This window comes from Littorina saxatilis, linkage group LG11, assembly GCF_037325665.1.
Source record: "Littorina saxatilis isolate snail1 linkage group LG11, US_GU_Lsax_2.0, whole genome shotgun sequence".
Classification (NCBI taxonomy): Eukaryota; Metazoa; Mollusca; class Gastropoda; order Littorinimorpha; family Littorinidae; genus Littorina; species Littorina saxatilis.
This window is the reverse complement of record NC_090255.1, coordinates 25,894,566-25,912,299: the sequence shown is the minus strand read 5'-3', so window position 1 is coordinate 25,912,299 and position 17,734 is coordinate 25,894,566. Positions and strand designations below refer to the sequence as shown.

The 17,734-nt window shown below is 44.7% G+C and overlaps 1 protein-coding gene across 1 annotated transcript; it reads right to left on the bottom strand.

Annotated features, from left to right (window-relative positions):
- Positions 1 to 1,149: 1,149 nt before the first annotated feature.
- Positions 1,150 to 17,432, bottom strand: LOC138980139 (large ribosomal subunit protein uL5-like). The gene is made up of 6 exons (XM_070352973.1): positions 17,302 to 17,432; positions 16,424 to 16,616; positions 14,824 to 14,930; positions 9,382 to 9,529; positions 3,259 to 3,353; positions 1,150 to 1,258 (listed from the first exon to the last, which is right to left on the bottom strand). Exons 1-6 carry the CDS (start codon positions 17,305 to 17,307, stop codon positions 1,229 to 1,231), a joined length of 579 nt encoding a protein of 192 aa, XP_070209074.1. The 5' UTR covers positions 17,308 to 17,432; the 3' UTR covers positions 1,150 to 1,228.
- Positions 17,433 to 17,734: the final 302 nt, after the last annotated feature.

The following is a 17,734-nucleotide window of genomic DNA, read 5'->3' as shown; positions in this document are numbered from 1 at the left end:
AAAGGTCAACGAAACCATCGTTAAAGTGTAGAGGTCATTGGAGGTCACGACTAAACAAAATATGAGCCCGATCGCTTTGATAGTTTCCGAGAAAAGTCCAACGTTAAGGTGGTGTCTACGGACGGCCGGCCGGACGGCCGGCCGGCCGGCCGGACAGACTAACACTGACCGATTACATAGAGTCACTTTTTCTCAAGTGACTCAAAAAGCCGACCTACCGACCCTATTTTTTTTGGTCACGTTACCATAAACCAACATATATTTTTGTTTAGCCTCATAGATGGTTTTTTGGAGGGGTTGCAATTCAAGGGTGTTAAGAAATCAGCTGTGAAGTTGATGTTTGTACACGCAAGCACAAGACCAAGTGCGCACGGAAAAGATCCTGTAATCCATGTCAGAGTTCCGTGGGTTATAGAAACACGAAAATAACCAGCATGCCTCCCGCGAAATCGGCGTATGCTGCCTGAATGGCGGGGTAAAAACAGTCATACACGTAAAAATCCACTCGTGCTAAAATCATGAGGGAACGTGGGAGTCTAAGCCCATGAACGAAGGAGGAGATGCTTGTATGATACAAACCAAAATGGTCTTGGCACTCCCACCAAGGTTGGCCTGGAAACACTCCAGTGAAGGAGCCGCAGAGAGCCATGGTGAGAGTTTGTTCTATCGAGTCAAGGTGTCTTATGGAGAGGTGTGGTTTGTTAATTGTAGCATTTCATTGCAGTGGCTTCATGCAAGGTAACACACAAATTTCCGATGACAAGGCCCAACAAATTAGGGCCGGTTACTTCATTGTTATTCAAAGTTTATTTTTATTTATAGGCACATGTGGCTTCTTATTGGCCGGTACTGTCTCCTGCATCTCTAAGAATAAATTGCCTTAAAAAAAGAGTCTGCGAAGTGTTGAAAAATGTCTAGGAAAAGTAGGGTCGGTCAGGGAATTGGAAACTTCATTTTTGTTTCTTGGTCAGTGTTTGTGAAAGCTGCAATCTGCATGTATGCTTCTGTGATCGTGACAATACATATGCACACACCATGCTTATTTTTGATGACCAGTTAAAATCACACAAACAGACATTTTCTCACAAAGTTCCACTCGTGCACAATCCACCATTATCAGATGCAGACAAAACGGAAACCAGAACAAAATACCGATCCACAGTTTATTGCAGACGGGAGATTTATCCACATTTTTTTTCTTTTTTACATGGACAGGAGTGAAGTCATTTTACTTTCCAGGCAAGATGATACCATCGTACTGCAACAGAGAAAATAAGGAACACATTGAATGTCTCACAAATCAACTCAATGAAGAGCTCAACTAATTTCATGAATGATTCCCACCACCACAATTCAGTCACCTGAGAAGTGCACAATTAACCAAATCCCACCAGAACATGAATGTTCTTATGCTCACTCCTACAGAAAACACATATAAAACCCCAAGCTGTTAACCCATTCAAAAGCATGATCCACCAAGACTAACAGTAACTGCAATCTCTTCTCTTTTTTTGCGCCAACATTTGCATTTTATTCTCTTAGTTTTTGGCACCAACATTTGCATCCAACTCTTCACGTCAGTTGAACATAATTACGCCAAAAAGGTGGTTTTCCAATCACCAGTTACAAACTACAAACACTTTTTGTGAAGGTCATGTTCGACAAAATCAAAATGTGTGTACAAGTCCTAGGATCACAGTTATTCCCCTTCCCTTTCCTATGACGGCTTACTAGTGCCAAAACCTAGGGTTACTCATTTTTGCCTCGTTTTCGGTCACAGTAGTCGGACTTTAAGAGTCCGCACTGAGAGGCTTCAACGTCCGGCAAACATCACTCTCACACTATTTCTGAAATATCTTTTAATAGAAGGCCTTATCGAGCAAGTTATCCGACGGGAAGATGCATGTCGCAGTTTTCTGCAATAGCGCTTTACTCAACGTTGTTTTGGGTATCTTAGATAAGAATAATCGACACCGAAAACTTTCGAATCGAAGCTGTTCGTAGCAGACGGACTTTTGATCGGCTGTGGTCTCACACTTTCACAGATATCTTTCAATATAATTCCTTATTCGACAAGTTGTCGGGCAGACAGCCGTACCTCATATTTGTTTCCACTACCACACTCATAAATTTGCTTTGTAGTGTATTAGTGAAGGACAATCGATCCAAAAATGTTCAAACCGAGCGAGGAAAAATGGCGGGCGGCCGGACATGTGCTAAAGATCCGCCCACTAGCAGACGGATCTCTTCGGTCGAGACACACACTTTCAAATATCTTTCGATAGAATTCGTTATTCAACAAGTTGTCGGACAGACAGTTGTATGTCACAGTTATCTATCTACACATGCGCTCAGCTCTTATTGTTAATTTGCATCGGATTAAAGAACTATGGACCAGAAAAGTTTCGAATCGAAGGATTTTGTTTGTTTGTTTATTTGTTGCTTAACGTCCAGCCGACTACGCAGAGCCATATCAGGACGAGGAAGGGGGGGATGAAGGGGGCCACTTGTCAAGCGATTCCTGTTTACAAATGCACTAACCCATTACTTGTGTCCCAGCAGGCTTTAGTAAAACTAAATTAATACCTACTGGAAGATTACCAGTTTCCAGTATGTTAAAATAGGCTTAACCTATCTACTGCTGGACTTACATCAGAACACTAACAGATTAAACTATACATGAATCGCGAGACAAGCGGCAAGAGAAGAGATTTTTGGAAAAAATACAGGTGAATGAGCAAGAAGGCAGAAAAAAGAAAAGAATTCATGAAGAAAAAGAGAGCATGACAGGAAAGAGGAACCAAAAATCTACTTAACAGCAAACTAGAAAGCTCCTGCGGTTCCAAAAACAGGAGGGGCCTTTAATTTCATAACCGCAGTGCCCCACTGCGGGAAATCGAAGGATGTTTCGCTCTGGCCGGTGTAACAGTCGCGCATGCGCATTGAGCCCCCAGTCACGAGGCACATGAAAATTAGTAATTAACGCGTGAAAATTAATAATTTTTAGTTTTGGCGCTAGTAAGCCGTCAGGAAGCGAGCCAAAACTGAAAATTAGACATAACACTTGAAAATGAGTAATTAACATGTGAAAATTAGTAATTTTCACGTCATAATTGTAATTTTCTCATGAAAATTAGTAACTTTCACAGGTTAATTACTAATTTTAAGTTTTAGCGCTAATAAGCCGTCATACTTTCCAGGTAAGGGCTCCATATAAAGTCGGGGAAAAAAGACACAAAATGGCAGAAAATAAACCACCTTGCTCTGGAACCACTTGATGGAGTCTTCTTTTGTGATGCGGTGCTGGAATCCGATGTTGCTCTTTCGCCTCCTCCTCTGGTTGATGTTGAAACCTACGCAAACACAGGGTACACTTCATCAGTAACACGCTCAACATCTGATCAACTGGGCTTCCATTACTTTGTCTGGGCTTATCACAGGTCAAACAACGAGCATGCAAACCTTTAACAGTCCCTTTGCTCTGTAACATTATCATCAGGACTTTCTTTATTTGGTGTTTAACGTCGTTTTCAACCACGAAGGTTATATCGCGACGGGGGAAGGGGAGAGATGGGATAGAGCCACTTGTCAATTGTTTCTTGTTCACAAAAGCACTAATCAAAAATTTGCTCAAGGGGCTTGCAACGTAGTACAATGTATTACCTTACTGGGAGAATGCAAGTTTCCAGTAAAAAGGACTTAACATTTCTTACATACTGCTTGACTAAAATCTGTACAAAAATTGACTATATTCTATACAAGAAACACTTAAGGGTAAAAAGAGAAACAGAATCCGTTAGTCGCCTCTTACGACATGCTGGGGAGCATCGGGTAAATTCTTCCCCCTAACCCGCGGGGTTTATCATCATGACAGGAAAGTTCTATTAGTACTGTAACACTGTCAAACACCAGCATGCAAAGATTAACTTACAACTATCAGGACTGCTGACATTATCCTTTTCTTTCTTTTCTTTATTTGGTGTTTAACGTCGTTTTCAACCGTTCAAGGTTATATCGCGTCGGGGGAAAGGGGGGGGGGGGGGGGGGGGGGGGGATGGGGGGATGGGATAGAGCCACTTGTTAATTGTTTCTTGTTCACAAAAGCACTAATCAAAAATTTGCTCCAGGGGCTTGCAACGTAGTACAATATATGACCTTACTGGGAGAATGCAAGTTTCCAGTACAAAGGACTTAACATTTCTTACATACTGCTTGACTAAAATCTTTACAAAAATTGACTATATTCTCATGGGTGGGAGCCCAAAATTGTTCCAAGACTGAACTTTTTTTAAGGCCGGGGTCCAGGGGCCGCCAAGGCCCCGGCGGGGTCCAGGGGCAGCGCCCTGGTGGGGGGTCCAGGGGGGCGAAGGCCCCCGGCCGAAAACGAATTTTATGAATTTAAAAGGGTTTCTCTGGCCTCTCCTGAGTTTAATTCTGATAAATAAGAACCTTGTTGGAGATACAAAAAGTAACAAAAACTAAAAATTTTAGGGACCTGGCAAGCATTAGAAACAACAAAAAGTGCACTATCAGTCCATTTGGCATAACACAGTATGAGATGACTATCAATGAGGGCGCAAAAAAAAAAAAAAAAAAAAAAAAAAAAAAAAAATTGTCAAAATTTCTCTGAGACGGAAATCCGTCTGAGACGGAGGAACTCCCACCCATGCTATATTCTATACAAGAAACACTTAACAAGGGTAAAAAGAGAAACAGAATCCGTTAGTCGCCTCTTACGACATGCTGGGGAGCATCGGGTAAATTCTTCCCCCTAACCCGCGGGGGATGGTGACATTATCCAGCTTTTAGAGCAGACCCAATTACATGAGAAAAAGTCTTTACTGTCAAATGTATCACTTAAAAGTAACCAGCGCCAGCACATGTAGCTGACCCAGTGTTGCGACAGTGACGGTTTCTGTGGCACAAAGTTAAGTCAGGCTGGCCATCATATTGGACAGCAGCCCGTGCCAATGTGCACTTCTTCAGTATTCGTGAGATGCAACTCCCATGCACAACAATACTGGCATTTTACACAAACAGGCCGTTACATAAAAGGTTATTTTTCCCCCTACCCTTAACCCACAAACGGGGTGGGTCCTTGACTCAAGTTAGTACTAGTAGCGCACTTGCTTTGTAACCAGCTCATCACCATCGTCCTGTGTTCGAGGCCCAAGTATGGTGGGGAGATTTTTCTCATGTTACCACAAGGCTATTGCACATCACCGCAGCAACACACAAAGAATAACATACACCAATTAAGACTGCTATGATCCTACTTGCAGGAAGGATTCCATTGCACAGAAGAAAAATCTTCACTGTTATGTGTATCACATAGAAGTAACCAGCGCCAGCATATGTAGCTGACCCAGTGTTGCGACAGTGACGGTTTCTGTGGCACAAAGTCAAGTCAGGCTGGCCATCATATTGGACAGCAGCCCGTGCCAATGTGCACGTTTCTTCTGTTTTCAAAGACTGCAAACCCTAACATACACTTTTGTTTTGCAACAGCGAGCAATTTCGGGTATATCAGTTTCACCCAAGATCTTACTTTCAGGCAGTCATGCTCTTTTTTTCGGGGTGATGCATGCTGAGTGTTTCAGTGTTTCCATAACCTACCAATCTCCAAAATGGGAGCACGAGATCTTTTTCGGGTGCTCTTTGTGTTGTATGCATGAACGGGATAAGGCCCTTGCAGGTCTGCACACAAGTTGATCAAGCTTATGGGGAAAATATACACCCTTTTCCAACCAGACACAGCCATGGTTTAAACCCTGAACATTCCATCTGAAATTCCGCTATTCTGACTACTAAGCTATCGTGGCCTTCACAGCAGCATCCAAAGAATAACCTACGATTCATCAAGACTGCTGCCAAAAGCCAACTTGTAGAAAGGATTCCATTGCACAGAAAAATCTTCACTGTCAAGTGTATCACATAGAAGTAACCAGCGCCAGCATATGTAGCTGACCCAGTGTTGCGACAGTGACGGTTTCTGTGGCACAAAGTCAAGTCAGGCTGGCCATCATATTGAACAGCAGCCCGTGCCAATGTGCACTTCTCTTCTGTATTTGAAGACTGCAAACCATAACGTACATTTTTGGTTTTTTTTTACGTGTATGGACGTTTTACCCACATTTCAGGCAGTTCTCTTTTTGGGGGGCGATGCACGCTTGGTGTTTTCGTGTTTCCATAACCATAGCTGACAACTTTTTCCAGATAAAAATAGGGAGGAATGAGCGTCTCGGCGCAAACAGAAAAGGCTTTGCACCCTGACCCTTCCATGTAAAATGCTGATATCCTAACTACCAAGCAATTGCAACCTTCAGAGCAGCACACAAAGCAAAACCTACGACCATCAAGAATGCTGCCATTAGCCAACTTGTAGAAAGGAGTCAACAGAACAGTCTTCACTGTCAAGTGTATCACATAGAAGTAACCAGCGCCAGCACATGTAGCTGACCCAGTGTTGCGACAGTGACGGTTTCTGTGGCACAAAGTTAAGTCAGGCTGGCCATCATACTGGACAGCAGCCCGTGCCAATGTGCACTTTTCTTCTGTAGTCATAGACTGCAAACCATAACGTACACTTTTGTTTTGCAACAGCGAGCATTTGCAGGTATATCAGTTTCACCCACCTTTTAGACAGTCATGCTCTTTTTTTCGGGGTGATGTATGCTTTGTGTTTTACCATAACCCACCAATCTCTGACATGGAAGCATGGGATATTTCTCATGTGCACTTTGTGTTGTGCTTGTGTGTATGCATGAACAGGATAAGGCACTTTGCAGTTCTGCACACAAGTTGACCAAGCTTATGGAGAAAATCCTCACCCTTATCCAACCAGACACAGCCATGGTTTGAACCCTGAACCTTCAATGTGAAATACTGATATCCTAACTACTTAGCAACTGTGACCTTCACAGCAGCATACAAATAACCCACAACTATCAACACTGCCGCCATTAGCCAACTTGTAAAAAGGATTCAATAACACAGAAAAGTCTTAACTGTGAAATGTATCACATAAAAGTAACCAGCGCCAGCATATGTAGCTGACCCAGTGTTGCGACAGTGACGATTTCTGTGGCACAAAGTCAAGTCAGGCCGGCCATCATATCACACAGCAGCCCGTGCCAATGTGCAATCTTCTGTATTCATAATCATAGACTGCAAACCCTAACGTACACTTTTGTTCGTTATTTGTATGGCCGTTTCACCTTTCTTTCAAAAAACGACACATCCAGGGTTTTAACTCGGAACCTTCCATGTAAAATGCCAATATCCTCACCATGAGAATGGCCATTTCACCCACCTCCCCGGCAGTCATGCTCTTGACTCAATTTGATGCATGCTAGGTGTTTTAGTGTTTCCACAACCTACCAAACCGACATGGGAGCACAGGATATTTTCGTGTGCAATTTGTGTTGTATGCATAAACGGGATAAGGCACTTTGCAGGTCTGCACATAAGTTGACCAAGCAGATGGGGAAAATCCACACCCTTATCCAACTAGACACAGCCAGGGTTTGAACTCTGAACATTCCATGTGAAATTCCGCTATTCTAACTACTAAGCAATCGTGGCCTTCACAGCATTCGAAGAATAACCTACGATTCATCAAGACTGCTGCCAAAAGCGAACTTGTAGAAAGGACTCCATTGCACAGAAAATTCTTAACTGTCAAGTGTATCACATAGAAGTAACCAGCGCCAGCAGATGTAGCTGACCCAGTGTTGCGACAGTGATGATTTCTGTGGCACAAAGTCAAGTCAGGCTGGCCATCATGTCACACAGCAGCCCGTGCCAATGTGCACATTTCTTCTTCTTCTGCATTTGTTGACTGTAACTCACATGCACAACAATACTCGTGTTTTGCAGAAGCAGCATATTACATAAAAGGTTGATTTGCACGACAGGTGGTTTTGTGTTTCGCACGAAGGGGAATTAGACACTAGCAAATCTGCACACTAGCCGAGAATTCATTCCCAAACCTTTCACATAGAAGGCCCGAGTCTTAACCGCTACATATTGCACCAACCCCAGCAGCATACAAACAACATTTACCACAGATGCAGTGTCATCCTCAGGCCTGTTAGAACGCACAAGCTGACCCATGGCTGGTTGACCATCAGATAGTTAAAACACACAGGAAGTCTTCTGACTGACCTTTTTTAAATGTTTATTTTATTTTAGCAAAGACATATTGACCTATCAGGCTATGCATATTTTCAATCCAGGTCAAGCTGACCTATTGTCCTCTGAGTCCAACACCGCTGCTCTTATTATCCAACTTGCAGAACAGATCCAATTGCATAAGAAAAAGTCTAATCTGTTAAATGTATCACATAAAAGTAACCAGCGCCAGCACATGTAGCCGACCCAGTGTTGCGACAGTGATGATTTCTGTGGCACAAAGTCAAGTCAGGCTGGCCATCATATTGGACAGCAGCCCGTGCCAATGTGCACTTCTGAACTCACTCGGTAACCACAATGATTATTTGCCGACATATTCCAGAAAAAATCCTTGCACATGATTCCTGTATTTTTTTTCCAATCCCTTTCAATCAAACTCTTCCTAAAAATGACACTTATGTTTTAAACCAGATCAAACTAATGAATGCACATTTTCAACTTCATGAATTCATAGTTATCTTCTCTGTTGAATGCATGTCTAGCTCTTATCAACCGTAAAATAAATGTTTAGCTCAGTATTATCAATGTCGACTGGGACAGGCTGATCTTTCTTAACCCAGTGTGGGATTTTCAGTGGGGCGACCACCCCCAACCCAGCGCGTCCCCGGGTGGCGGATAGGGGAACGGTCTTCAGATATGGAGATCAGCCGCTTGCGGCCGCGGACCAAACTGGCTCCGGGTGGGATCCCGGAAAATCCTCCCCCCTGTGCTCTCAGGGTAGGACGTACGGGCCATGAGCTAAGGGTGAGGTAACCCCGACAGAAAACCCCGAATGCTGAAGACGGAGGACCCGGGCCGCACGGCGCATTCTAACAAACCACGGGTACACGCACTTACGCAAATGAAGGCATCAATGTCGAAACTCGGAGGCTCAAGAGTCCTACAAGGTTAGTCTCATCTGATGCCGCAGCCTGTAAGTATCATTCCACAACACCAATTATACCAAAGTCAAAATCCTGAAAACCAGGGAGCCCTTTCGACGTTAGTTTCATTTCTTAGGAAGTGACCCTAAAAACCCTAGAACCATCATCAAGGATTTCCACAGGGAACAAACTGGATTTTGTCCACTTTAGTATTATGGGTCATAAATAAGGACATGTTCACTATACCTTATGCTAAATAAACTACGGTACATCACTACAGTTTCTCCTTCCAATTAACTTCTCGTCAGTAATACAGGCTAATTACCAGGTCTGCAGAGGACAATGTAGAAGTCCATGCCGTAGATGCCAATGCCAGGGTCGTACTTGATCCCCAAGTCGATGTGCTCCTGGATGCCGAAGCCGAAGTTGCCGGTGTCTGAGAAGTTGTTCTTGCGTAACTCGTACTCACGCACCTGCATGGACAAAGAAAAATACACTTGAAGTTGAAGCATGAATGAGCAAGATATTAAACAAAATAAGTGTTTTTTAACCAGCCTTAGTTTTGGCTACCCAGCCTAAACTTGTACGGAAAGAGAACAATAAAATACTTGGTGCAAGCACCGATAATGCACTAAAGAGATTGATCATTCTTTCTTTGAACTTGAAAAAATAAATAAATAAATCCATCAATCCGTGGTAGAACAAAATCGAAAAATATCCTTACCCGAATCACATAAAGCATTGACGCAGTCTAGGATGCTAAGGTCTGAAAAGGCTACCCGCCTTAAACAATTTTAAAGGGAAGCAACCCCACCACAAAAAGTGTAAATGGAGCCATGGTAATGACTATAGACCCGGTGTAGGATCCGGTCCGGTCCCCCCTCTGAAGTAGTCCCCCGGGAGACCAATTCGTGGCAAAAACTGCTCTATAATGGTCCCCCCTTAGACATCCAGCCTCGTTTTCGACTGGTCCCCCTGGGCGATTTTGGCCCCCCCCTCGCATCCAAAATAGGCCCCCTCTCGAACTGGTCCCCCTCTTTTCTAACCAATGTAGAGCCATGTCAGTATTTATTTTAACTTTATTGTTATAGTGTGTGTCAACTCAGTAGAACACGTGACTCTGGATCTCTCTCACTCTCTCGCCCCCCCCACTTTCTCTCCTCCCCCCATCTCTCAAACACACACACACACATTATGCACGCACACATGCACGCGTGCACACTCACTCACGAACGCACGCAAACATACACACACATACGCGTGCACACTCACTCACGCACGCAAACACACACACCTCTTTCGTTATATGTATAATTATTTTCATTTTTGTACAGAGATGTTATTCAAGATGATCTTGAACTGGGTGAAGGTTACAGTGTCAAATCTAAACTTTTAAAAGTGATTGAACTTCGTAGATTTGCCGTTCTATGTAGCCTATACTTTTTTTTTTCTCTTTTTTTTTTTTTTGTGGAATGAGAAAACGGTCGCCACGCTTCTTGACACGTCACGTGACTCGTGTCAAACATGCCCATAATTATAAGTACACGACAATTCATTCCGTCAGCCAGTCTTCGTTTTTCATTGACTATCATCATGGACGACACTCTGCATGACAACGTGTTGAACTATTTGAAAAATGGCACTTACCCTCTGACCGCGAAAGGGGACCAAAATCGCCCAGGGGGACCAGTCGAAAACGAGGCTGGATGTCTAAGGGGGGACCATTGTAGAGCAGTTTTTGCCACGAATTGGTCCCCCGGGGGACTACTTCAGAGGGGGGACCGGACCGGATCCTACACCGGGGAGTTACCTCCCCTTGGTGTGTACTACGTCACTACCGCTCCTCAACACGTGGTCAAGATCATACAGCTTTAAAGAAACTAAAAAAAACATAAGCGGGGTTGGTGGGAGGGCATACACTATGTGATTCGGGTAAGTATATTAACCAAATGAAAATTTACTTATAAAATTTTCGATTAAATTACATATTCTTACTCCGAATCACATAAAGCAGATAGCTTCAACAAGGCGGTGGGAAAGAAAAATCTAACGCACTCTAAAAATCCTTGCCAGAAACTGGCCCGCAGCCAACAAGTCAGGAAGGGCCCGGTGGGAAAGAAAAATCTAACTCACTCTAAAACCCTTGCCAGGAACTGGCCCACTGCCAACAAGGCAGGAAAGGACCCCTCTGCGACTGGATCTCCTTTCTTCTGGTAATAAACCCCAATGTTCAAAAGGAAGGAGATCGGTCTACCCCGGGCAAAGCTCAAGTCTCTCTCTTAGTCTGCTCAGTGAACTGAGAATGCGAGAGAAACAAGTCCCTCCGACACATGACTGTATGAGCGTAGTGAAGGGAGGACAGCCTCATATGCTCTTCGCTCACCCTAGCAAGGGCTGACCAAAAGAGTGGAGATGTCATCAGCCTCCTGATCCGCACAAGGTGTGAAAGGATTTAGTGACTCAGTGAGAGAGCGCTCTAATGATCATCTCCGAGAAAGAGGCAAGTTCCAAAAGCTGAAGTCCAATTTCCTCTGACGTGACAAAGGTGTGGTCGCGGAAGATCAAAGAACGACAACAAGTTCCAACCCGGCCTCGGCAAGGTGAACTTCTTAAGCAAGAAGGCACAAAAGTTGAAGCCTGTGTAGCCGAAGCCAGCCAAGGCTGAGCGTGTTCCGGAACTGAACCGTGAGGAACGAGCAGCAGAACCGGAACACTCGGGATACCACTTCCGGGAGGAGATGGTCTAGCCAAAACCTGCAAAATGTGGTACACCACCAAAGGTGACTCTCGAACCGGAAGTAGGAAACCTTTCGCGGAACGGAAGTCCGACATCGACGACGGAGCAACCAAAGAGGAAGCCGCCAAAGCCGATGCACCCTCCGGGAAATAACCTGAGTTGCAGCGAGCGCAGCCAAGAGCTTCATCGGAAATCCAGAACGTGTCTGATCGCTGGCTAAAGACTGAGTATCAGAATAGTCAAGCTACGAACACGGACCGAAGTCACAGTTGCTGGTGGTAGACTGATGAACGGGATGACCGGAACCCCATCCACCCGGAAACCGTCCTGACTCATCCCCTACTGTATGAGGGTAAGAGTGAACGGAGGAAACATCCGGAGCCACCAGAACTGAAAAGGCAGTAGGCGCAACACCCAACAAGTGGAGTGAAGACAGCCCCGGCCGAGGCTGAAAGCCTAAATGCCCGTAGGCCAGCCGCTGTTCCTCACTCACCGACATCCGAGAGGAAGCACCAGGAAGAGGAATATAGTGTATCTGGACAGAGCCGGAAATGCAACGGACGAAGCCGCACAATGCGGAAGCGAAGGTTGCGTGGACTGGGGCCGGAAGACCGAACGCCCGTACGCCAGTCCTCGGTCAACTCCAGTCAAGACCGTAACGTGTACTTGAAATGGAGGACCTATGCTTCCGGTAAAACCGGAAGCGCAGCGCCGAAACGGCTGCCGCCCTTGCTCTGAAACACAAATGCCCGCGACGGGACAAGGGTGAGACAGAACAGAAGTGGACTGGGGCCCGTAGGCCAGTCCTTGATCAACTCCGGTCAAGACCACTACAAAAACCGGAAGCGCAGCGTCGAAACAGCTGCCGCCCTTGCTCCAAAACACATATGCCCGCGATGAGGCAAAAGTGAGACGGAACAGAAATTTGCGGGTTGTAATCCCGCGCTAAAGAACTGTTTCCCAGCAGGGAATGTCCGGCAGCCTCACAAGGGCCGGTGGACCAGTTCGACTCACCGGAAGCGCCCACCACAGCGGTAGAAGACGATGAGGCAAGTAGATCCGCCCTGAGGCAGAAGACGAAGAAACAAGGGGAACCTCCCCGGAAATCGTCACCGGCGGAATCATCAAAGACGCCAAAGATCGAGCGTCACCCTTGATGTGGGGAACATCGGCAAGCGGCATAGAACGCTGCATTTCTTCTCTCCCAAGCTGTTTTTTTTTTAGGTTTTTTTTTGTTTGCTTAACGCCCAGCCGACCACGAAGGGCCATATCAGGGCGGTGCTGCTTTGACATTTAACGTACGCCACACACAAGACAGAAGTCGCAGCACAGGCTTCATGTCTCACCCAGTCACATTATTCTGACACCGGACCAACCAGTCCTAGCACTAACCCCATAATGCCAGACGCCAGGCGGAGCAGCCACTAGATTGCCAATTTCAAAGTCTTAGTATGACCCAGCCGGGGTTCGAACCCACGACCTCCCGCTCACTGGGCCACCGTGTTACGGTCTCTCCCAAGCTGCGGAACTCTGCAAATAAAGAGATAAGCAGTAACGACACCGGAGCGCCATGCTCCGATGCCTAAAAGAGGGACAACAAGAAGAGAAAGAAGTCAAGCATGCTGAACTGCCCCCCAACCACATGTTAGTTTGGGGCAGAATTAGTAACGGACACAACAGTATTACATGCTTAGTCCGAAACAACAACAAGTACCAACGGTCTGGTAGATCCATGACTTAAGCCTTGCCATGTTTTGACACTGTCAGCTATGCTGATCAACAAAATGGCGGCCAAACGATAAGTTACTGGAAAAATTTACAAGTCCAAAACAGACGAAAATTCAGCAACTACAACGAAATTCCTGTCAAACTAATGACAAACAAGAGGCGAAGCCTTCAAGGCTCACGTAAGAAATCGACAAACAGTAACACAAACTCAATCACTCCGTCACACATACACACACACACAGTAAGCATAGGTGACACGGTGCAAGGCACTAGATCTAGATCTGTCTGTTGCCTACTTACGGGGACACGACTGCCAGATTGACAGATCGACACTGCGCTTTCGACAGCGCTTCCTCGCGCAGACACTGGAAACACGCTGTGCAGATTAACCTGTAGGAAATCTCCTTTGGTATCTTCTTTATTTTTCTGGAGCTACAAAACCGAACAATGTGAAATCGTCTTCTCCGAATCAGCGAACTGCAGCTCGGTGATAACTGCATCTATACCACAATCCTTCAAGCGACCTGACCTAACCTTGACCCCTGACCTGGTTTACATACCACACAGTCACCTGTTTTTACCCCCCCAGTATTTGTTTAGTTTCAACTCGGAAACCACAAAAAAGAAACCAACATGAACTTCAGAGCTCTTACTTTGATTACAAACTGCATGATTTGGATCAAAGTTGAAAAACAAAATGATCGGTTTGATCTAATGCTGATCTTTTGCAGGCTTTAGTTGTGTTTTTTCAGCGGCATAATTCAGTGCTTCGTCTCGTATCGAAAACAAAAGCAGACGACAAATGTAGTCAGTTGGAGTTGTCTCCCGTACTCCTGTAGCATGCACTGATCTAAAAATAATCCACTATTTTTAGATCAGTGCGCTGCACCGAGACGGTTATACCCAAACGGCGCATACCGCAAACGGTTCGGGAATTCCCGACAAAAGAAAAGATCCGCACGCGGCACTGGCAACTTCAGTGTCAGCTGAACACGAGAGCGTTCGGTCTTTTAGAAGATTTGCATCTTGAAATGAAAATTAACGAATATCGCGCTGTCCGAAGGAATGGAGTACATATCGGACAATAACCACGCTCAGGCTAAAACGATAGGACATCTGACCGACATGCGGCAATGTGAATCGGACATTTGGGGATTTTCATCGTTATATGTCCGATGCCCGACGCCTAACGACATCCCTGAAAGTATGTAAATAAGATATCATTTTGAGGCAGCGTCACTTTTAGGTTTTACAGAGCGAGTCTTTGGTGCATGAAAGTACCAAAAACAAACCATCACATACCTTCAGACCACGCTCCAGAATCTCCTCAGCCTTAGCTCCACGCACGGTACAGTGCACAGCGATCTTTTCATTTCTGCGGATGCCGAATGATCGCACAGTGTAGCGAGCTGCACAAAACAAAAATCAAATTGAAAAAGCCATTCAAGGCTGTTACACTCCTAGTACAGCAGTCTAACATTAAAAAGATATTAGTATGAGACAGCCATCCTTCCATCACTAAAAAACAAAACTGTATGGCTTCAAATGTATCACTTAAAAGTAACCAGCGCCAGCACATGTAGCTGACCCAGTGTTGCGACAGTGACGATTTCTGTAGCACAAAGTTAAGTCAGGCTGGCCATCATATTGGACAGCAGCCCGTGCCAATGTGCAATCTAAATATACTATTGTACTACGCCTTCCAAAACGTCATCTGTTGATACTAAACACAATAAGTAATCTAGCCAAGTATATTTTTAAAGGCACAGTAAGCCTCCCGTAAACCATCACAGATACCGTCAGGCTTTTACACACAGTACAAATACCCTTCCATTTGAAAACGGGAGGTGCCCTCCGTAAAGACCGAGCAATTTTCAAAGAATTTATTTTTGAGTGGTTTATCGTGAACCCCTGTAATCTAGTTTCCCTTTTTCACAATGTAGTCGTCAGTAATTTGAATGCGACTCGCTGTGAGCTTATCTGCAATAGCACGTTATTAAGTACCTCTGACTATGCACGAAATAAACGGCTGTGGTTCACAAGAACTCTAGCGATGGCTTTTGACTGTTCAGAGGAACTGGCGATAGGTATAAACCGTCGTCTGTTACGAGAACCACGACCTTGCGTGACCCGGCTTCTGGGCTTTTCTTTTTCCATATTTCCAAAACTGAATTGTACTGATCTTGATTTGATGAAAAAACAATTCTTTCATGATTTAAGAATGTTTGTGTAACAAGCTGTCAATTTATTATTTAGATTTTAAAAGTTAGGTCTAGCGCCAAAACGCACCACGGTCCGATTGTCTCGGACACTCTCTCCGCAAAATTAATTCTTTAAAAATTGCTCGCTCTTTACCTAGGGCACCTAGGATGTTCCCGTTTGGTGAGCGTTCAAATGGAAGGGTGTTTGTACTGTGTTTAAAAGCCTGACAGTATCTGTGATGGTTTACGGGAGGCTTACTGTGCCTTTAACCCATTTGACCGCAGAGCGCCCGCAGTTTTTTCGCAGTGGCTGCCCGCGGAGCGATCGCTACCGCCCGCAAAACACACTTGTCAGTAGAGCGAGGCCATCCGGTGACTTCCGTTTGCTTCCACACGTGGTCTTTTCATGAAAATCGGTTGGGAGTGAGAGGAGCGACGATTTTTTGAAAATTTGAAAAAGTTTGAGATGGATTCACGATCGAAATCAGAGTTTTGGCATGGGGGACTCAAGACGACGAGAACATTGATTTCGAAGGCTTTACGGACCTGGACTTGACCGCAGTCGATCCTGCTGATGCAGAAAGTGACTTAGACCTCGACTTCAACGCTTTGGAAGCGGATTTGGACAGTGACGATAATGGATCGAATGTCGATGTGTTGCCACCACTTCCACCTGGCGATACACTCACAATATCACTAACCTTTGGAGTAGACGGGCTGCTGGCCAGTCAGCTGCTCCAGCACCTTGGCGGCACGTGTCAGCCTATCACCGGACTCGCCCACACAGATGTTCAGGCACAGTTTACGGATACGCAGCTCCCGCATGGGGTTCTTGCTGCGTTTGTTTGTGCTAGCCTTATTGTCATCTTTTTTCAAGTTCTTGTCCTTCTTGTCCTGCAAATGTAAAAAATTAAGTATGAATAGCCTGCACACTGTTTGTTGTGAACTTAGAATACGACATTGCCGTCAAGCAAATAGTTTAAGCAAAATATCACAGTTAACTTCTATCGGTCTCAACTGGCAGTAATCCACCGGTTATCTCATTGAATCATTCTCAGTCTTCGACACTTGACGACTGGTCAGTTTGTAAACATTACTAATTGCTCCACAGTCTCCAACATCATGTTATTTCATAGTCTAACATGTAGGTCTACGACTTCATATGCTGTTCAGTCAAAGTGATTATCGAAGCTGAGTTTAACTTTTAGTTTTACTACTTTTAGTACTTTTACTTCTTCTACATTAGTCCACAAACCAATAACACAAAGGAGACATGGGAACAATGTTTCCCTCTTCCCTCTTTCATGTGCGCTGACACAAAACTGTGTAAACCATGCATCTGTGTTGGTGATGCCGATGACATACATTTGGAGTTCAGACAACAATATTCGTCTGCAAAGGGATGCTGAATTTTCAGTTTACTTTGGGCCAACAGCTACTGAATAAAGGAGAAATATTCTATAGAATCGCTAAATAACTCCTTGTTCTGAACATCCATTAAATAAAATTGATATTTCGTTCGGGTGAAACCACGATGAAGGGCGATGAACTGAGGTAACTGGAAAATCACACTACGTACCGCCATGATGCCTTGTATTGGAAAGGAAGTACCAGCGGAACTTCCGGTGAAATGTTTATATTTTTGGACCAAATTATAAATTCTTCCTTTTTTGGGCCTGCTTTACTTTATTTTTTTTTATTTTAGTCAAATAAAATACGTTCAGCAGTCCCAATAAATAAAAACAGATAGTTTAAAGAATAGTTTTCGTAGTGGCTCGGGAATCGACTAGTCGGTTACGGAGCCCCGAGGCTCGGGAACCGACAAGTCGGATACGAAGATCCTTGGCTCGGGAACCGAAAGTCACCAGTTCGGCAGTTGCTCTTTCTCGACATGAGTCTATAAGGCCCCCCAAAAAAATAGGTCTGTTTACGGTAACATAGGCCCAAAAAATAGGGTCGGTAGGTCGGGATTTTTTTTTCTCCAAAAAACCATATTTTTACGTTATTTTTTT